Genomic DNA, 22,016 nt, shown 5'->3' with positions numbered 1-22,016 from the left:
ACAGTGAGTCATCCACCAACACGGCAGTGTCACGGGCCTTCTTCGAAGGTTGGTACGTGAAGTAAAAGTTAGAAATGTTCGATGAAAGTTCAGGGACGTAGTTCAAGGTAAGGACCCATAACTTCTGAGGGAGGGGAGCATGAGGGAAAGCTTCAAAGGAAATGTTTAAACAAGCTGAGATTAAAGACCAAATAGTACTAAGGGTGCTTAGAGGGAGAGGAAGGATGTTTCAAGAGTTGAAGCGTGGAGGTTGGGAAGTCGGATTTGAGCAGGCAAGTCACCTTCTTATGGCGATTACCTGATGAAATTAACTTAGGAGGGTTTTTATGTTTTTTACAGCCCCCTCCAGCACAGTCCATGGTTCAAGCGTTGGAGTTACTCTATGCTCTGGGAGGTACGCCTGTCTCTTATTCTGTGTTTTCTTATTTGTTTGTTAACATGTGATATTAGTTAGGTTGTATTCACTGTGGGGTTCCTAGTATCTTCAGGGATGGGATTGGTTCTTCCCGTATGTATGATTCTTCTAGTGACACGTAAGCTTATCGAAATAAGAAGGTGGGACTGTGGTTAGATCATGAAGTCCAGTCATGACAGTGAATTTATAAGGCACGTCAGTACGTCAGAAGCTGTTAACAACCATTGCCACAGCTACACTCGTGAGAGACATCTGGAAGATTCTCTACCAGTATTTCACATGTTCCCTCTCTGGGCCTCTTTCTGGGTCCCTTGACCCCATTCTGAAGTCTGGCTCAGTGTTCTCTCCCTAGCTCCTCTCCCTTCCACTCCTGGAGCTCCCTGTGGGGAAGTGGGTGGAATGCCAGCCTGTGGTATTGTTCGGGCAAGGCAACACCATGTTATGGAGGAACTTCCATTCTCTTGTTGTTTGAGAATGTGGTATTTACCTTAAGATAGAGAAAACTGTGGCCTGAACTCACCTATTCGGGAAGTATATGTCTTTTCTGTCAGTATAGCCTCAGGTGAATATAATATCCAGTTCAGTATTAAATTTCAGTGAAGGTTTTGTTCTTTGGGATTCTTTTTTTTGTTTTGGTTCTTAACATCTTTATTGAGGTATAATTTATATACCGTGTAATTTACCCGTTTAAAGTGTACCATTCAGTACTTTTTAGTGTATTTACAGGGTTGTGCAACCATCGCTACAAGTTTAGAACATTTAGAACATTTTCATCACCCAAAAAAGAAACCCTGAACCCAATAGCCCTCCCTCCCCATTCCCTCTCCTCCCTCCCAGCCTAGGCAACTGCTAATGTACTTTCTATCTCTATAGATTTGCCTATTCTGGACGTTTCATATAAATGGAATCACATAGTATGTGGTCTTTTGTGATTGGCTTTTTTCATTCAGCATGATGTTTCCAAGATTTATCTATGTTGTAGCAATATTGATACTTCATTTCTTTTTATGGCTGAATAATGTTCCATTGTATGGATATACCACATATTATTCTATCCATTCATCAGTTGATGGACATTTGGATTGCTGCCCCCCCTTTTTTAAATTAATTAATTAATTTTATTGGCTGTGTTGGGTCTTTTTTGCTGTGCACGAGCTTCCTTTTTAGTTGTGGTGAGTGGGGGCTACTCTTCATTGTGGTGCACAGGCTCCTCATTGCTGTGGCTTCTCTTGTTGTGGAGCACAGGCTCTAGGTGCGTGGGCTTCAGTAGTTGCAGCACATGGGCTCAATAGTTGTGCCTCGCGGGCTCTAAAGCGCAGGCTCAATAGTTGTGGCACCTGTGCTTAGTTGCTCCACAGCGTGTGGGATCTTCCTGGAGCAGGGATGGAACCTGTGTCCCCTGCACTGGCAGGGGATTCTCAACCACTGCGCCACCTAGGAAGCCCCACTGCTGCCCCTTTTTGACTAATATAAATAATGCTGTTGTAAGTGTCCATGTGCAAGGTTTTGGTGGACCGTCCTACCAGCAGTGTGTGAGGATTCCAGTTTCTCCACATAATGACAGGTTGCCAGTGCTTGTTATTACCTATCTTTTGTACTGTAGCCATCCTGCAGTACAGGTGTGATGAGTGGGTATCAAGTGGTATCTCGCCATTTCGGTTTGTATGTCACTAATGACTGACGCTGCTGAGCACTTTTTCACATGCTTATTGGCCATTTGTATATCTTCTTTGGAGAAATGTCTCTTCAAATCCATTGTCTGATTTTACTTGGGGTGTTGTCTTTTTATTATCGAGTTGGAGGAGTTCTTTATATATTCTGGATACATGTTTCTTATCAGATCCGCGATTATAAATGATTCTCCCATTCTGTGGGTTGGCTTTTCACTTCCTTGATGATATTATTGGTAATACAAAAATTTTTAAGTTTTTACATGGTTCATTTTGTGTATTTTTTCTTTTGTTGCTTGTGCTTTTGGCGTCTTATCTAAGAAATCATTGCCTAATCCTTGGGCATGAAGATCTCACCTAGGTTTTCTTTGAAGAGTTTTTGTAGGTTTAGATCTTACATTTAGCAGGTCTGTGATCCGTTTTGAGTTAATTTTTCTGTGTTGGGTAAGGTAGGGGTCCATCTTCATTATATTCGTGATACTTGCCTGTGAAGGAATAGCCAATTACTGATTAAAAAAATCTCCAGTGATTGAAAAGGCCTTTAGGGTCTACATCACGTCAGCCCCAAGTGACCACATGCCAGAAAAGTTTTCCATCCCCAGTTCTCAAGCGTGTAATAGGAACTTGAAAGCAGAGTCTCTTGAGACAATCTGTAATGTGTATGAGAGAACATCGCCTACTTAGAAGTTTTTCATTTGGACTGATTTTCCTCCAAACAGAATGAAATTTAAAATAGTTTAAATTTTTTCACTGCTCTAAATAAGCTGGAAAAAGTAGAGGGAAACATCCAGCTTAAATTTATTTATAAGCTGAATTATCACCTTTAAAGAGATGATTATATGGGAACAGAAGAGAAATGACCTTTTATGTCTCATGCTGAGCTCTGTAGCAGGTGTTTTAGTACTCCATCTTGGGAATAGTCTAAACCATAGTAAAACAATTGTCTCTATCTTGGGAAACCACTACCTGGAAATTGGCTATTGGTAAAGAGGCAAGAAGGGATGTGGGGAATTGAAGGAGTCAGCCCAGTTCAGTGAACTGCCCAGGAGGCGATTAGATAAACAGATCTGGTGTTGGCACCAAGGAGAGAGCTGGGCACGTGTTGAGACGCGCAGTCATCAGCTTTGTAATTGCTCACATAGTGCCGGGAGAGCACAGGGCACAAGGTGCTGTTCTGGAACATCTGTGGCCTGTCAGAGACTGGCCATGGAAAAAGGTGCAGAGGTGATGCAGAGAGAACAGCAGGAGAGGTGGCAGAGAAGCAGGGGAGTGGAGGTCATGGTAGTTGGGGAAGAGTGTTTCCAAGGAGCTGTGGTCAGCAGACTTAAAGGCTGCTGGGGACCCTAAGGAGAGTGTCCTTTGTGTTTGGCACCATCTGGTTGTCGGGCCCTTGCAAAGAGCAGTCTCTGGGGAGGAGTGGGACCAGGGGAGGGTGGGAGCAGGGGGAGGCTGCGAGGCCATTTCCTTATAATTAAGTCCCTGCATAGAGGCCGTTAGAATTATCAGTTTTTCAAAATTGAACATTGGAGAGCTCCGAGGAAATCTTTTCTTCTTTTATTGTAACAGCACTCTGGGTCAGATTGAGATTGGCAGTGCATGATTCATCTCTTGGATACCTTTGTTTAGCATACATCATCTTTTATTCTCCCAACAACTGTACATCTTCCAACACAGTGGTACATGCCTTCTGCTTTTTGTTGCTGTTGTTCTTATGGTAGGTCTGGACAAAGACTGTCGCCTAACTGAACCGCTTGGCATGAGAATAGCAGAGTTTCCTTTGAATCCCATGTTTGCAAAAATGCTGCTTGAATCAGGTAGGTGGAGACCAACAGTCCTTATTGATTTTACTTTGTCTGGGGAGTTGTTTCTCAAATTCTCTGCGCCCTGGGGTAGAGGGCACAATGTATTTCGAGCAGTGAAGGAGCTTCTGTCTAAAGCTCTTTGGTTTGGGGCATATTGCTAACTTGTGAGTCAAGGTCAGTCATCATTCGTTCAGTAAACACTTCTGTTTGTTTCCTGTGGGTCTAGTACTGACCCCTGGTGATTTTTTTTTTTTTTAGACAGGGATTTAAAAAAATTTGTAGTAAAAAATACATAACATAAAATTTACCATTTTAATCATTTTTAAGTGTACAGTTCTGTAGCGTTAAATACATTCACATTGTTGTTCAGTCATCACCAGCATCCATCTCCAGAACTTTTTCATTTTTTGCAGACTGGAACTCTGTACCCATTAGATGCTAACTCCCCATCCTGTCCTCCCCCAGCCCCTGCAACCACCGTTCTACTTTCTGTCTCTATGAATTTGACTATTCTAGGAACCTCATATATGTAGAATCATACACTATTTGTCATTTTGTGACTGACTTTTTCACTTGGTATAATAATGTCTTCAAGGTCCATCCATGTCGTAGCATGTGTCAGAATTTCTTTTTAAAGGCCAAGTAATATTCCATTCTGTGGATAGACAATTCATTTGTTGGTGGACACCCAGGGAGCTGCCACCTTTTGGCTGTTGTGAATGATGCTGCTGTGAACATGGGTGTACAAGTGTGTGTTTGAGTCCCTGCTTTCACTTCCTTGAGGTGTATGCTTAGAGTGGAGTGGAATTGCTGGATCACCCGATAATTCCATGTTTTATTTTTTGAGGAATCACCATACCGCCTTCCACAGCGGCTACACCGTTTTGTATTCCCACCACCAATGCACAAGAGTCTCAACTTCTCTGACGTCTTCAGATTTTTATGAGGATATGAGTTAAGAATTAAGGGATATAACCTGGAGATCTTCTCATTCTGAGAAGTCACAATCCTCTAGAGACTGTTGTTTGTCACACACCTCTGTGCTCTCCCCCTAACAGCCTGGGGAAAGGAAGTACTCATTTTTTCTTGCTTTTGTCTGACGTTTACATTCACTGGCAATTGACAAAGCTATACTTCAGACTAAGCATGGTGAAAGTTAGCTATCGTTGTGTTTCGGAGCAACCAGGCTGACGCTGAGACACAGGACTGTAAGCTTGGGGTTGAGGGAGTGATCACTCCTGAGGGCGGAAGCTGTGAGGGAGCACGCGGAGCAGTTGCTCTCTCTGTCTGATGCCCTGGAGGGCTGAATGCTGCAGACTCCGTGTCCAGGTGTCAGCAGCCGCAGCGCACGGTGTGCCTCCCTGGGCTAGTTACGCCTCAGGCTTGCCAGGTGAAACGAGCCCTATTGAGAGGGAGGCCACCTCGTAGAAGGGTCCAGGAGCACAGGGACAGTCAAAGGACACAGCCCATGTATTCCCTGCCCCCTCTCCCTCTCAAGCTTTCTGCCAGGATTCTAGGTGTCCACACAGAGTAGGGAGCAGATGTGAGGCTGACCTGCCCTAGTGGTGGGGCCAGGCTGGCCCCCATCGAGCTTCATAGCAGAGTCCCTCGGTGTGACTGGTACAGAGTGGAGGCCTGGAAGGACTCCTGGACCATGATGACGAACTCCATGGTTCATCTGGACCGTGTAGAGGACATCCCATTTGGCAGGGTGACGTGTTTATATGTTATAAGCTTTAAAAATCAAGCTATGTATAAATAGATGATCTTAGTTTACAATGTGTATAAGGAAAATATCAGAAAACATCTTTTACTTCTTACTGACACATTGTATGTTTGAAATCAAACATACTTTTTGTTTTATAGGAAATTTTGGCTGTTCTCAGGAAATTCTAAGCATTGCTGCCATGATGCAGATCCAGAACATCTTTGTGGTCCCCTCAAACCAGAAGTCTCAGGCTGTAAGTCCGACTTTTTCCCCAAGTTCATGTGAGTCTCACTCACTTTGGGCTTTTCCTTTGTTAAAACTGTGCAGGAATTGCGGGTGACAGAGCTGCTTATGTTTTGAGTGTTAACTCTGTGCCTGATATTGTTCCCAGCATTTTACATGCATTGTGCCATTTTATCTTCACTGTGAACTTGGGAGGGAGGCACTACTATCATCATTTTTAGAGACGGAAGCACAGAAAAGTTAGGTAACTTATTCATGGCTGCACAGCCAGAATTAGTGGAGTTGCCTCTCACAGTCCAAAGCCCCACATCTTAACGATTGTCCTACTGACTTCCTAAGGGAAGTTTTTTTTTAAAGCCTGCTCTGGGAGCAACCTTGGTGGGCACATTAGTGATATAAGGAGTCAGTGCCTGGCCACAGCAGGCCAGACACAGCCAAGCTGCTAACAGGGCCCTCCCCAAGGCCCAGGCATCCATGACAACTAGGAGAGTGAACGCTGGAAATACTGTGAAAGAAAAGTTACAAAATTGATGTACACTTGAAACTAACACCACATTGTAAATTAATTATACTTCAATTAAAAAAATACATTTGGGATTTGCCCTCTGGCTCTAGATCAGGTCTGACTGCAACATGGAGTCAAGAGTTTTGTCTTGGGTCCTCAAAATATGTTTAGCACTATAGGACTATAGAATCAGTAAGAATAGCATTAGTGATTTAGTGAAGAAAAACTCTCCGTTCCTCTTGGAACATATGGAACTGTCTTCTTTCTGATCATGTAGGAAGAAAAAAAAAAGTTACGATATTGAAGAGCACTGGGGAGGTGAGGTGTCCTGATGAAGGGAGGCCCAGCTGAGCTCAGAGCCTATAACTGAGCTGGACGAGTCAGAGAAGCAGAAACAGAAGCAGAGGGCTGAATGTAGCAGGGAGGAGAGGAACTTCCTGTGGACCATTATCCTCTTCCCTGACAGTTGTGTAGCTGTAGATTACGAAGTTTGTGTGCCTGGATGGTTTTGTTGTTTGTCTGCTTGCTTTTCCTTTATCCTTTTTAACAATCCTACCTCAGGTCAGGCACTTTCATTTTCAAGACGAGGAAAGTGCAGTTCTAAGCACTCTGTCTAAAATTGCAACGTATACCCCTCCTCTCTCCATCCCCTGCTTTATTTCTCTCCTCTGGCTGTTCTTACCACCCCCCATACTATATATTTTAGTTATTGATCCTGTTTGTTGTTTTCTCCCACCACCATTATATTCAGTTACATCCCAAATGCATAGAACAGTGCCTGGCCTATAGTAGGTGCTCAGGAAATATCTGTTATTGAACGAAGGGAAGGAAGGAAGGAAGGTGAATTGTGTGGTGTTTGATACAAGGAGCAAATTCTGAAGTCAATAAGGATATCTGTGTCCTTGTATGTATATTGGGTACGCTGTTCCTTGAACCCATGGGAGCAGATGGTGTTGCCCAGAATCTCACAGAAAGAAAAACTTAGGGATGGAGTCTGAAAGGATTGCGCAGCTGGTGGTGTCTTCCATGCTCCAGACAGCCGGCCCCTTACCCTTCTGGGGCTTACCTTCTATTAGGGGCTGGGAGGAGTTCTTCTGAGAGAGGAGATGTTGACTGGATAGAGGAAGAGGGAGACAAGAACACTAGTATTTCTCTAACACCTGCACTTTTTGGTGGATTATCTTAATCTCTCAGCATTGGTTTTTGTTTTTTTGTTTTTGTTTTAAGTTTTTTATTGGAGTATGTTTGCTTTACAATGTTGTGTTAGCCTCCACTGCACAGCAAAATGAATCCGCCACACACATACAGATATCCCCTCCCTTTTGGACTTCCCTCTCATTAGGTCACCACAGTGCATTAGGTAGAGTTAGTTGCCCGTGCTGTGCAGTATGTTGCCATCAGTTGCCTGTTTTATACATAGTATCAGTAATGCCACAGCAGTCTCGATAGACAAGTTTAATATTCCAGTTTTATAGATAAGGAAATCGAGGCTGAGGAAAAGTTAAGTGACCAGCCCAAGGTCTTTCAGGAAGTGACAGAGCCAGAATGGTGCAAACCGGGTCTTTCTGACTCTACAGGCCATGAGCTATTCATCGTGTTACCTCTGGGACAAGGGGCTCAGAAGAATCAAGTTCTAAACATTGCTTTTATTCTTTCCAGATTCGAGTGCACCGAAAATTTGCCGTCGAGGAGGGAGATCATCTTACCATGCTCAACGTGTATGAAGCATTTATCAAAGTAAGCACACCGGCCACTCAAAAGGGCCCCTCCATGCACCCGTCCACTAGAGGTGTTCTAGGGGCGAGGATTCCGGAAGCGCGGTTTATAAAAGAATGGCCAACAGGCCTCTATTTTCCTGTTAGATTATTGCCAGGACTTCTCATCCATGGTGGTTTCTTGTTTCCCCTGCGTAGAGATGTGGTCCCCAGCAGCAGGCCAGCAGCTCGGCCGTCCTCAGCCCACCCTCTCCTCACTCCACCTCACGCCCATCCCGTGTTCCTGGACAACACTGTCCAACATTTGAATAGAAAGTTCTGGTATGTTTTCTGTAAATAAATGAGGCTGAGAGTAACTTGTAGTCTTGAATCTTCAAAGCTGTCCGCGTGGGTTTGAGATTTCACATAGTCACCACCCCTCCAGCTGCCGGACAACCGAGGAGAAGACATTTAGTTGAGGATCCGTATAGATTCACATACCATACCCAGATTTAGCCATGGTGATGGTAATTTTTGTTGTTCTTAATAGTCTGTAAAACTAGGAGCAAATAATACAGCTTAAAGTCCTCACTAAAAAAAAAAATCCTCGCTAAAAATCGCTAAAGAGAGATCTAATGATGATAAAAACAATGAGAAAAGGAACTTGTTATGTAAAGGAAAGGATGGAAGGGGGAAATGAGACATTATAGATATTCAGTATCTTGTCTTTATTTCTTAAATGATTTCTTAGAAGGGGAGAAATACTAAGTTTTCGTTTTCCCAGAGATTTGCAAGGAGATTATTTAGTTAATGAACAACTTTCAGAAAACCCGATCTCTTATTGAGATTTAATTTTGGATTAAGTCGCTTAAAATTCATTTGTGCAGAAATAGTGCATCATTTCCAATAGAAAGCCGGTCCAGGGCTTCACTGCATTATTGTGTAGTTGCCTTCTGGGGAAGTCCTCTTTGAATTGTATTTTCTTATCTAAACACTTTCCTCCCTGGTTGATAATTTCATGGGTACTCTCCTGCAGCAGTGATTTAGGACGTGTTGATCATACTTCAGAGTATAGAACAAAATTCAGCACTGTTGTTAGAAAAATCATACGTTGGGGATAAATAGTAGTAATTTGCAAGTTATTTCTAAATTGGCAAGTGTCGTATGACTTGCCTGTAGTCAAATAAAGTGATAAACTCAAGCCTGCCAGAGAGGGAAAGTTGAGTTGCGAAGAACCCCAGGGAAGGGGTGTTGTCTGATAGTTGGCCCCTCCCGTTGGTGTTTAAGATTGAACACAACTCTGCTCGTCATTAAGTTCTCACTTGCTCTGCAGCACAGAGTGAGATCGAAGAGCAGTCAGGTGGTGGGTGGGGTGGTCAACGTCTGTGTAGAGAGATGGGGCAATAAAAGGGCCCGTTAGGATCTGAAGGTCTTGTCCCATTGAGTAAGCAAACGGGAGCAGAGAGATGAATGCCTTCCACCACGTCGCCCCGGGCGAGGACCTCCCTGCGCTATCCTCACTCGCCCTCTGTCTGGTTGTCCCGCAGCACAATAAGAACTCCCAGTGGTGTCAGGAGCACTTCCTGAATTACAAGGGTCTCGTCAGAGCCGCCACAGTGAGAGAGCAGTTGAAGAAGCTTCTTGTCAAGTTTCAAGTGCCCAAGAAATCCAGTGAAGGTGAGTGTAAACCACCACCGCGGGTGATGCCCTGTCTCTGCTCATGCAGTTGCGTTCTTGGCGTTCTCGGGCTGGGCTGGTGTGGGCAGCACAGTGTGCTTTGTACCCACACCAGGCTCACATTTTGAATTGCCTGTGTTGGTGAAAAGCTGCTTGTGGAAGTAGCATGTTTTCCCCCAAGGAGGTCCGTTTTTATTTTTTTTAATTTTTAATTTATTTATTTATTTTCTTTTTTCTTTTCTCTTTTTGAAGGCTATTCTTATGAAAAAAAATTAAACAAGCCCCAACAACACTTAAGAATCATTATTGTTCACATCATTGTACAATTATATGGTTGATTTTCCCATGTAGGCTTTGCAAGAGAAATGACTTTTAAGTGGACAACATTTATGGCCCTTCCATAAAAACTGCATTTTATTTTCAGTTACAGGTATGACTAAAGCAAGTGCTGTGTGTTTAGCCTAGTCAGTCAGTGGGGTAAGATGGAAGTGCTATGTAAGACACATTTTCTGGCCACTAGCAGTGACAGTGACAACTGTTTATTGAGGACACACTAGATTACACCATGGCGGAGCTTCTACTTAATATTCTCTGCTTAATCTCCTACTCTGAGATGTAGGTGAGGTTATCCTTATCTAACAGAGGATTTGTAAGTTTCCAGGGAGAAGTTAATTTAAGCTTAAGACAACACAGCTGGTAACCAGCAAAGCCAGGTCTGTGTGGCTCAGACGCGCGCCTTTGAGGGGGTGATGCATCTGCTCCGCCACTCAGCGGTTGTCCCTTGAACCCCTCCTGTGTGCCCGGTGCTCGTTGCACTCTGGGCACCACCTGCGCTCGCTCACCTTTCTTAAGCACCTGTAATAGGCCCGGCAGCGTTGTGTTTTCGTACGTGAATTCATTCAGTACTTGCAGCACTTCAGTGGAACACGTGCTGCTGTTACCCCACCCCACAGATGCGACGAGCGGGCTCAGAGGCAGTGCTTGACTTGGTGCATGAGGGTCCCACAGTGAGTGTACAGTAGAGTCAGAACTCAGGCAGTTTTATTCCAGAGCTCTATTTTGCCTTTATAAAGAGCAACGAATGACACGATGACAAAGACATGGTTCTTACTCTAAGGAAGCAGTGCAGTGATGGGAAAGGTTCCTACAGAGAGACAGAGTACGGCAGTATGAAATTATCCGTTGTCTTAGAAGCTGCAGGAGCAGACATTTGAGTGATCATGGCGGACAGTGATGGGGGCTGTAGCAGGAAGGCAGGGAAGAAGGAATCCGGGGGGACCGGCCTGGGAGGCCTCACAGTGGGCCAAGAGTAGTGGCGGAAGTCCAGTTGAGCGACTGGTTGCATTAGAAACCAGTGGCAAAGGGCTCGTTAGGCAGGGAGGACTGTGGAGGCACGTGCGGGGAGAGAGGAGCATATTAGGTGCCCGGAGAGTATTGATGGATGGCCAAGCTCACAAGAGAGGGGAGAGTTGAAACCTGAGTGATTGGATAAAGTTGGTGTCATCGATAGAAATAGGAAGCTCACTGGGGAGAAGCCAATCAAGCATCTGTTGCCCAGAAGATAGAGGATAACCGAGCACCTGCATCTTTGTTTCTTAACCTGTTTTTCATTGTCCACCTGAAAGTGCAGAAATGTGTCTTGGGGGGCTCCAGGGAGCTCCACTTCTTTATGTCTCGGTGCAGAAGGAATTCAGCAAGAGGCAAAGGGATAGATAAGTGATTTATAAGAATTGGACACTTGTGAGGCTTACAGGCAGGTGGGCAAGAGGGTGCTGTGCCGAGAACTTGGAGGGCTACAGTTTTATAATCAAAGGAAAAGTGGGGAGGGGGAGGAGACCACCTTCTTCCTCATTCTTGGGTAGACGGCAGGCTTCCATCGTCAGCTCCTCCTCCTCCTCCACATCAGGCAGGGGAGTTTTCTTGTCCCTACAAGGTCAAACTGGGACTGTCATGGTGCAATGAAAATGAGCAAAAAGGCAGTAACATATATTAAAAATGGTAAATCATCCCAGGTTTCAGTATAATGTCACCTGTCCTTACATTTTTGTTTTTAGTGTGTGCAGAGGAGTGTGTCCTAAGAGTCATTAACTTACTGAGCTCTCTGGGCAGGATATGGGTCTCATCCCACCATCGTTTTATTGTTTGGGGGCATGTCTCATGCTTCTGTTGCACAGTTTTGTTGCTAAGCAAGCCTGCTTTCTTGAGTGATCATTAACTTACAGGGGTCTCCCATACTTTTTCTCTACTTACAGTCCCCTAGTGGGATTAACTATTTAATCACCTACTTTGTCCCTTTATTCTGTCCCTATCAAACCCCTCGCCCAGGAGAAAAGTTACATTGAATTTCAATTCTTCCTAACAAGAGAAGTTAAATACTAAGGGACAAGATTTTGTAAGGTAGGGTTGAGCTCTGGAGGGCCACAGTCATTGTAGTATCTAAGATTCCCCACTACCCCACTCTCAACAGCCAGTTTTCACCCCTTGGAAGTGATACCATCTTGATAACAGTGCACATTCTACATAGAAATTTCTTTAGGGAAGTTGGAGAGAATGGACTGCGTCTAGGATCAGACTGTGACTGTGGTTAGAAATGTAAATTTGAAGTTTATCAGTTCTGTGCTGAAGAACAAAAGGGAAAATCATGGAAACTCAATAAGTTACGTGCAAAACTTACTGATGTTTTAGCATCTAAAACTTCTAGATGTTAAAGAAAGCAACGAGTGAAAAATATTTTCAGCAGATATAAGAGATAAAAAATTTTAAAAACTTTATTCAGAATGAGTTTATTTAACATATTTTTTTAAATAATGTCTTAGCTTCTTTTTTTTTTTCCTTTTTGACTATGCCGCATGGCTTGTGGGATCTTAGTTCCTCGACCAGGGATTGAACCTGAACCCTCGGCAGTGGAAGCACGGAGTAGTAACCACTGGACCACCAGGGAATTCCCTGTTTAACATATTAAAAAAGAAAAAACCCCACTAGTTTCCAAGTTGATAAATAGGCAAAGGAACGGAATGGAAAATTAACAAAAGAAGAAATACAGATAGTAATCAAATAAATGTACAATGAAAGAAGGGGTACTTTTTGTCAGACCATTGCTGGTAAGAATGCAGTGAAACCGACATTCTCATACATTGTTGGTGGCTTTGTAAATTATACCACCTTCTGGGAACTTATTTACCAACATGCTGTATTTTGCTGGATCTAAGACGCCATCATTCGTAAGACACACCATTATGTATCATTAAGGAAAAAAACAGTGCTGCCAATTATAAAACACTGTCCTGATTTCAGTGAGTTAAAGTATAAAAAAGAGTGAGTCTTAGAATTGATGAAATAGCATCTGTCATAAGCCATATAGATGACATTATCGTTTTGCACAGTAATTTGGGTATATCATGTGGAAATCATCTAATAAACAGGCAGGCTTTATCCTTGGGAGATGTTTACTATAGCAACACAGACACCAACTAAAACGAGACGTTTGCAAATTTTGAAGAATTACAAACTGTAGCTATAATCACAGAAATAATATTGTAGTGTTAGTGTCCCCGGTTGTGTCTTACGGAAGGAACGTTATTGCTGCAAAATGCTCTCCTAAAAAGGAATTCTGAGGTCACTGGCCAGCCTGTGGAGTGCTCTATAAGTTCTGGTGCTCAGCCTGGTCTTGTCGTCTGTGGCCCCGGGGGCAGTTGGGGGGCTCAGGTTAAGGGAACAGTCCAGTATGTTTCCCTCGGCAGCCATGTAGGTGGGTGGGGACCTCCGTAGATGGTACCAGGGCAGGTGTCCAGCACTGGGAAGCATGGGACTGGGACCCATTCAGGAGATGGTTGCGAGGTGGCTCGAAGCAGCCTGGGGTGGGCCTCATGGCACAGGCCTGAGCACACGGAGCACAGGGCAGGCGAGGTCTCATGCATCTCTCTGTTTGCTGCCTTGTGTAGGTGATCCAGATCCGGTTCTGAGGTGCATTGTTTCCGGATTTTTTGCAAATGCCGCAAGGTTTCATTCTACTGGAGCTTATAGGTAACATGATATTTCATGAAGTCATTTGTGAAGTCACTGAAATCATTGAAATCTTAAAAATAATCCAAACCCCATAGCAAGCTGACATGCCAAGAAAGTAGAGAAATTAAATCATTTTTCTTTATTTGTATCACGCCTCCTTCTAAAGATGCATTGAGGTTAGCTGTATAGCTTTAAGCGAAATGTCTTAACTTTATGGTTATGATTCTCAAATACTCAGTCCATCCTCCTGTGGTAGGAGGATGACAGTTACAAGTCTGGAGGCTGGTAATGTTTCCATTCTAATCAGAGAATAATAGGACCAGAGGGAATCATTAAAGATGATCTTTCCTGGAGAAGTTACTTTTGCCATTGGGCAGTTCATGATGTTCTTAGAGGTGAGCGGAACTGAAGCCAGCCAACCACATTGTGGCCACATTTGAACGAGGCAAGTGTTTCTTCATGTGCCAGGTGCCCCTCCCACTGCTCCAGACTATAGCCTGTCTCTTCCAGTTCCATTTTCTAGGCATAGAAAAATCACTGTCATTGTTGCTCTCCGATGACCTCTAGCATAGCCAGATGTGGTAAAAGCTAACACCTAGTTTAGGCCTCTTTTCTCCAAACTGAATCATTCCAGCTCTTTGAATTGTTACTTTTAAAAAGTCTGTTTTTTCTGAGCTTGTTTAAAGCCAGTGATCATAACGAGCCCCTCTTTCCTAAGGGAGCACTCAGAAGGCTTTCTCCCCAGCTTGTCTCTGGACTTCCTCTATACATTGTCTTTAGCTTCCTCCCCTCAGAACATACTACAGTCCTGTGATCCAGAGGTCACCATGATGTCCTGTCCCGGACGCTGGACGTTGTTAATGAGCCCAGAGTTGCATTGAGTGTCTTTGTTCGTTGTTTTGGCAGCCAGGTCTCCTCCATCAGGTATCCTGGAGCTGACTGTTTGGTCCTCAGTGCAGCACTTTACATTTGCCTCTAGTTTGTTCTGTGTGTGTCACTTCCGGCCCAGGAGACTAGCCCGTCAGTATCATGATTCTGTCGCCTGTCGTCTGAGCTCCTCTCCCAGCACTGAGCTGTCCCCATTTGAGGCAGCGCTGGAGAGGCCTGTGATCTTCTCCAGTGAGTGCTGTTATTTTGTTGTCATTCTGATTGCCCCTCTCTCTTCAAGAGTGTTAATTAGCAGTTTCTCCTAGCATTTACAGGATCCTCTTGCCAGCATCCTCCACAAAACTACAGGCTCCATAACAGGCTTCGCGGTAGTGAGTCCTCTTGAGACAGAGCTTAGTGGCAGTCATCTGCTAGGACAGCCAGGACCCCAGGCGCTGCTGTATTCCAGTGCCAGAGATGAGCTGGGTCGTGGCTTTGAGGCGTGTCCTGATGCATGGGTCCCTGGTACCCGCAGAAGCGCTCTGTAATTATAGCTTGGGCAGTAGCATCCTAGTCCTTTAATGGTCTCTTGTGAGCTCGTCTTACCAATAGATGTGTGCGCAGTAAATAGTTTTTGAATTAAATCGAATCAAATCTGAGTTGGAATTTGAAATACCATCTCAGAGAAGAAGTGGATAGTCCAGTACTGAGCTTTCTTTCTTTCTCCTATTCTAATCTCCCCCATTGTCTTTACCTTTACTGTTTAACCTTGTTTAATAGGAAAATTTATAGAAGTGTATATTATTTCTGTTCTCAAGGAAAGTTTTGAACGAGAACCTGCAGAAGATAAACGTAAACCCAGGCAGAGCATTGTCTTTCTCAGTTCCTGTTTTTGAGTGTCCACGTGTTGCTTTTCTTCTCTCTTTTGCATGATTTATTCTTGATTTCAGGGGTGAGAGCAGGGGAGGGGTCATAGAGGGCACAGGAGAAGATGGAGAGAATGATTGCTTGTGTGACGTACAGCCTGCACTCATTTTTGATGAGGCGTCTGTGGGAAGGGCTTGCTGTAAGTGTTTAACACGTACCTGAGACAGAATTGTTCTGCTTCCCAAGAACCATCCGTGACGACCATGAATTGCACATCCACCCTGCGTCGGTCCTCTACGCAGAGACGCCGCCCCGCTGGTAAGCCCCTCCTGCTCCTCTGCCTTGTGAGTGCGTGGAAGGCAAGGCCTCGCTCTCGCTTGTCTCTGGGTCCCCAGCGCCCGGAGTATAGGCGCCCAGTACACGGTTGCTGACTTTGTTCTACCAAGTCGGCTATAGAATTTCTGCTCTATCAAGGTCCCCTTTAAGCCAACGATCTTATTCCTCTGCTCCCTCATCCACTCAGCAAACATTCGTGTTCACCCACGGACTGGGGGCTCCACCCTTGTGCTGGGCAGATTACCTTTTTGGCTCTCTGATGTCTCTTACCTCAGCCTCAGGCCAGCCTTTTTTTTTTTTTTTTTTTTAATAGAAGCATAATTTATATAGATTGGAAGAGTATTGATAGCTCTGTGTACCCATGTAACCCATGCTGCTAGTGAGATACAGAGTACTTCATCACTCTGGAAAGTTCCCGCGTGTCTCTTTGCAATCAGTTCCCAGCCCCTTTTAGAATCAGTGAGCCTTTGCTTTGGTTTCTGCATTTTCTAATAAAGTCATTAGGCTCTGTTCAGCGTTCTATGAATATTAACAGCGTAAGGATCCAGAGGGTCCTGTGCTGATAACTGAGATGTCCTGGAAATCACGTAGGACCTAGAGTCTCCTCTGTGAAATGGACACACTGGTACCCACCACTCAGGTCACGAGGCTGAAGGGAGCGACCTGAACCCCTTTGTGTAGTGTAGTGCTGGGCACACAGAATGGATAGAAACGCGTGAAAGGGGAGAAACTCGTCATCTGTAGCTGCTGCGGTTCTGAGTCTCCCCATGAGATACAGGAAATCAGCTCACGTTTTCCTCTTGTTTCAGGGTTATCTACAATGAAGTTATCCAAACCTCCAAGTATTACATGAGAGATGTGACCGCCATTGAATCTGCTTGGCTGTTGGAGCTGGCTCCACACTTTTATCAACAAGGAACGGTAGGAACGAACTGAGACTCTCCCCCAAAACCACCTGTTACCTGCCCCCCACCCCCACCCCCTGCCACCATGGTACATAAGGTGAAAGGCCAGGACGGTAAAAGCACCGTACCATTTGCTCACGGTGACATGCATTTAAAAATATATCCCTCCAACTTATATGACGGGAAAAGAGAATGTATCTTCAGCTCTTCTTCTCTCCCTCTGCTCTTCTAAACCATTTCCAAAGAAATTCTGTCACACGGCACTGTGTTCACAAGGAACAGCACGAATATCCTCTGGTGAGGATTGCCTCGCCAGGACGGTAAACACACTTGCAAGCTGACGACTAAGACAGTTTAGCCCGGGGCGGGGGGTGCCGAGCGCCGGCATAGCTGTGCATGTGGTATATGCTCTTCCTCCACGGCAGACATGCTTGGTAATTCAGCATCTTTGTCATCTCTGATCTGTTTTGCTTATAGACTGTTTTTCTACCTCTTTGTGAATCACATTTTCCCGCTTCTCTTGTCTAGTAATTTGTTGTTGTATGCTGGACAATTATAGGTGCTTCGTTGTGAAAAGTTGATTTTGTTGTCTTTATAGACTATTGAGTTTTTTCCTAGTAGACAGTTAGTATTGGCAGATCAGTTTAATTCCACCAAGGCCTGATTTTAGTCTTTTTCGGGCATGTCTAGAGTAGCCCTACTCCTAAGACATGGGCATTTTGATGTCTCAGCTGAATGCCTAGGATATGCACTCTGGCTGGTCAGAACTGCAGTGTCTCCGGCACTGTACAGACCTCCAGAATCTCCCTATCAGGTCACAACTCCCCAGTAACTGTTCTCGGCCGGCCTTATGGAACCTTGGCCCGCATGTGTGCAGCGTAGCATTCAACCAAAGACTTAAGGGTGGTAGCTCTGTGTAGGTTTCTGGAGCTCCTCCTTTCTGATGCCCTGTCCTGCAAGTTCCAGCCAGCTCAGCAGCTCTGACCTCTGATCTGTGTTTCCTCTGCCCAGCTGTACTGTTCTCTGTTTAGGATTCACTTCCCTATGATATGGTTTGGAGAGCCTTGCAGAAACCTGGGATGAATATAAATCTCACGTCAAGTGTTTCCTTTTTCTCAGGGATTACAACCCAGAGCCTGAAAATGATTGCTTCCAATATTTTGTCCAGTTTTATCATTGTTTACCACAGAAGCAAAACCAAAACCTGTTACTTCATCAGTTTATTTTCAAACCAAAATTTGGCTTGATTGGTACATTTTAAAATTGGGAGATTTCACATTAAATATGGATTTCAAGATTCTCTTGGAAGAAATGTTAAATTTGCTGAGTTTCTGAGGCTGAGTTGCTGCTTGGCAAGGGCTGAGGAGTGGCTGCCTGCGGCAAGCGACTCTATCCAGGGCCCGCCTCACTTGTTTATTTCACTTGCTCAACTACTGGAACATTCGAGTTGTGACCCTATAAATGGAAGGATCTTCTCATCCCTCTCCCTCCAGCAATGTCAAGGGAAATTGTCCTTTTAAAATCCTATGATATTTAAATCTTAAACAAACAAAAAACCATTCAAACCTATACCGTTCTTCACATATCCTCATCCAGATATTTCAGCTAGAAATGAGATCAACTGCGGAGACTGATAAAAACACAGTGTGTTGTCTCTGCTGGTTTGGGCTATTGAGAATAAACATGAAGTGAAAGAAAAATCTTTTTCCTCCAAACCTCTCCGGTGGAAAGCAGCAGACTTCAGAAGTCCAAGAGCAGCAATTAGAAATGCAAAACTAGGGGTGAAGGAGAATGGTGCACTTGTGAGAGTGCTCGTTAGAGTAGGAAGAGGCAGGCGCTTAGAGAAGGGTAGCTCTGAAGTTGTCTCAGATTCGTTTAGACTCTTGGAGAACAGAATTAACCTAGAAGTGGAGTCATTTTCCCTTCTCAGCTCAAATGACAGTTTCTCTAGGTCAGACACACAAAGTTAAAGAGCAGATTGCCGCAGAATTTTGAAGAAAATGGCATGCCAAGTTTGTCTTTTTTCTCCATATGCCTGTTTTTCAGTTCATCTGCTACACTCTGATGACTGCCTGTGATCAGAGTATTTTTAGAGAGGCCAGGACCTCAGAAATCACCTAGTTGGACAATCTCATTGTACAGGCGAGGGCCCTAACCCTCCCTCCACCCCAAGCAACTTGGCCCCCCCTTAACTGAACAGTCCAGTGGCACTTCTGCTGTTAACTTGTCCTAAGTGGATGCTCTGTTCCTGGCATCGTTGGTGACTTTCCATTACCACTGTTTTTCGGCGTGTTGCTCTCACCCTGCAAAGAGGCTTGAAGTGGTCTGGAGTCAGCTTTGTTTGTACTCAACATTCTCCTCAGAAATGAGCACCAAAAATGGTCCCACAGGCATGATGACCTCACCCCCCCCCCCCCCCGTTCCCAAGCTCAGGCTGTGGGTGTTTCCCGTGAGTGGGAGGGGTCACGTCAGGGGAAGTGCACGGAGGAGGGAATTTGGAGAAATTCAAGAAGACCCACATCTGGAGAGGGGAAGGACAGGGCGACCTGTTCAGAGATTTGCTTTTCCTTTAATTTTTCCTCCTGATTCTGAGATATCTTTGGAATCAGGGGAAAACCCTCTTCACCAGGGCCTCTGCGAGAATCCATACTGCTCCTTTCTTGGGCACGAGTGGTTAGAACCTGTGGCTTCCTGCGGCTTGTTTGCCTCTGTGTCCTGTTCACTCAGCCACGCATCCTGTCAGTTCACCCAGCCACCCACCTTGGTGGGGTGCTGCTGCGTCTTCTTTTGCACCCGCCTGCAGTTCTCTGTCGGAGCGGCGATGGGGATGGCTGTCTCGGGGCCACTGTAGGTGTGCTGAGAGGTGGGGTTTGGGCACAGCGTGCTGGGCGTTGGTGGGCCTGCTCTGCTGGCAGTCGAGGGGTTGCGGATTCCTCGTGTGAAGGTCCCACTGCATGTTAGGGCAGCACACCTGGGTCATCTCCTGGCTGTTGGTTTATGATTATTAAGGGGGTATCAGGGATACCTCAGTTGGTGACCAGAGGACCTTTGTTAAAAGCCTCTGTTTACACTCCCTGCCCCAAATGCACATTTTAGGATTTCTAGCGCTTTTCGTTTTACCTTAGAGTGTAAAGAATGATTGTCTCCCCCAGTCCTATTATCTGATGCCCGTGATTATAATGTTAATGCTTCTTAGGTTATTTATACTGGTAGAGTGACATTTCTAAAAGAAAAATGTGTCACCAGGAAGTGTCCTTTTCCTGTGTGTCTTCTCTGCTCTTGTGCGGGGCTCTGTGAGAGGAGGGCCTTGAGCTCAGGTACCTGCCTAGGGGGTGCTGGGTAAGTTGGCTGACCTCTTTGTTCCTAAGGGGAGGAGACTTTCCCTTGACCGTTCTCAAGAAATTCTAGGGAACTCGAGGTGATCTGCGGCCCGAGCCCAGGCCCCTGAGCAGCACGGGTGTTGGGCTGCAGTGCTGGCCAGGGGGCTGGGGCAGAGGGGCAGCCGCGTCTCACTGACAGCTGCCTGCAGAGCTCTGGGGGCCCAGGTTGAGCCGGGGTGGCCAGACCTCAGGCTGTGTGGCTTACTGAAGACCCGTTTTCTTTGTTGGCCACTTGGGCTTTTTTTCCTCTATTGCCTGAGGGGCAGGACATTAACTGAGAAGGCATGGGCCAGATGGACGCTTGGATTTGGTCACTTCCATGGGAACCATGTTGAAGTCCGCTTCCTGTCACCAACCACAGCGATGATGTTTTCTCTTCTCTTGCAGCACCTGTCCCTAAAAGCCAAGAGAGCCAAGGTCCAGGATCAGTGAGCCGAGCTGGGCCGCTGCTACAGGGGCTGCTTGGTGCCCTTTCCTGCACGCTGCTACCTCCCCCAGCCCGCACCCCCCCAGGGTGGGGGAGCTGGTGTCGGCTCCTGTGGACCCTTCAGGGGCTCTGAAGTGGGCTGCAGCCCGTTCACAGCCCCTTCCCTCCCGCCCCTCTCAGCACCTGCATTCCTCGCCGGGATCCCGGAGGAGTTTGTGCCTGGGCGAGCATCCTGCCACTCGGGGCTGGAGGAACGTGCTCTTTGCTCACCCAGCACCCTCCCTGGCCCAGTGTGCCACTGCCACCAGGCACGCAGTCCTGGCCAAGCTTCATGGGGAACAAAGAAGAAAGCAGCTGCCACAGGCTGAAGCACCACCAGGTGGGCAGAGGGTTTGCTGGGTTGGCTTTGCCTTCCCTGCTGGGGCCACGGCTCCATTGACCAATGAGGCCTGTGGCCAGGTGTGAATCTGCGAAGGCCTGAGACCCTGGAAACGTGGCAGATTTCTGTCAGAATCACCCAGGGGCATGTCTGGTAGGCACAGGGGCCTGCAAACCAAGCAGCTTATGTTTGCCTTCTGCCCGTGTCGCTGTTTGCGTTCAGGAGACTTGCGAGGATTGGAGATTGACAGAGGACCCATGTGTGCTGTGCTGTGTTAGCACAGGGTTTCTCTGCTTCAAGAGCGGGCTTAGCTTCCCCTCCGCACATGGTATCACATCCTGATGCCATTAGTGAAAGCTCATCAGCTCAAACACCATCCCAGATCCTCTGTAGCAGAAATTCACAACAGTTTAGAGGCTCTAAGCTTCTGTAGCTCAGGAACATAACTTGTATGTTTGTCTTTTGTGTGTTTGCTTGGGTTCTTGTGAGAATGCGGGACGGGGGCGGGGGCCCTTCCAGCAGGCACTGGTGTCATAGTCCCCTGGGCTGCTTTTCTGTGATGATGTTTGCATTTCAACCCGTGACTGATACAGATTGTTTTCCCCTTACTGTTTCAATGACATTTATTTAAAAACACGTAGCTCGAAAGTTTATTTTTGTACTGATATTAGTTTGGATGTGCCACTTTCGGCACCAAATGTGTATGTCATTTTTATTTCTGTTTTATAAACATGTAAATAATAGTGATAACTTGTTAATAATAGTAAACCTTTATACTTAAAGTAAATGCATTCCCTCCCATCCGTGGTTCTCATGGTCTGTATTTTAAGATGGTCCAATGAATGCTTCCCAGTGAGGGCTTGACATTAGCTAAGAAACCATATGCTTGACACGCAGCAGCTTTGGGAGTCACATGGGCACAGGAAGCACTGTAGAGCAAGATCATGTGACCAAATGCCCTCCAGAGCTTGTTAGAGCAAACATGGGATGCTGTTTAAATGAGGTCCCAAAGAAGCGCTAATTCTCACCAGTGTCTAGTTTGGATCCTTGTGGAGAAAGGTCAGAAATGCTTTTATGAAGTTTGGATTTAGGACTGGGACTGATCCTAACGAGCGTCTGTTGGGGTAGACGGAGGA

At 45.6% G+C, this 22,016-nt stretch overlaps 1 protein-coding gene across 4 annotated transcripts in view; it reads left to right on the top strand.

Moving 5' to 3' along the window:
- The window catches only part of DHX35 (DEAH-box helicase 35), a 68,617-nt gene extending 46,943 nt beyond the window's left edge, over window positions 1–21,674 (top strand). Inside the window, exons 14-22 of one of the 4 annotated variants that reach the window (XM_057703390.1) lie at window positions 340–394; window positions 3,804–3,899; window positions 5,754–5,848; window positions 8,003–8,080; window positions 9,585–9,714; window positions 13,656–13,737; window positions 15,700–15,771; window positions 16,599–16,710; window positions 20,462–21,674. In XM_057703390.1, coding sequence (XP_057559373.1) covers window positions 340–394; window positions 3,804–3,899; window positions 5,754–5,848; window positions 8,003–8,080; window positions 9,585–9,714; window positions 13,656–13,737; window positions 15,700–15,771; window positions 16,599–16,710; window positions 20,462–20,506 — 765 coding nt within the window. In that variant the 3' untranslated portion in view covers window positions 20,507–21,674. Of the gene's footprint in view, window positions 1–339; window positions 395–3,803; window positions 3,900–5,753; window positions 5,849–8,002; window positions 8,081–8,256; window positions 8,380–9,584; window positions 9,717–13,655; window positions 13,738–14,698; window positions 15,772–16,598; window positions 16,711–20,461 lie in introns of those variants that run through there. The other 3 variants (XR_009048503.1, XM_057703391.1, XM_057703393.1) reach the window with 3 other exon arrangements.
- Window positions 21,675–22,016: the final 342 nt, after the last annotated feature.

This window comes from Hippopotamus amphibius, chromosome 12, assembly GCF_030028045.1.
Source record: "Hippopotamus amphibius kiboko isolate mHipAmp2 chromosome 12, mHipAmp2.hap2, whole genome shotgun sequence".
Taxonomy (NCBI): domain Eukaryota; kingdom Metazoa; phylum Chordata; class Mammalia; order Artiodactyla; family Hippopotamidae; genus Hippopotamus; species Hippopotamus amphibius.
The sequence above is the reverse complement of the archived record's forward strand: the minus strand, read 5'-3'. Positions and strand labels throughout refer to the sequence as shown.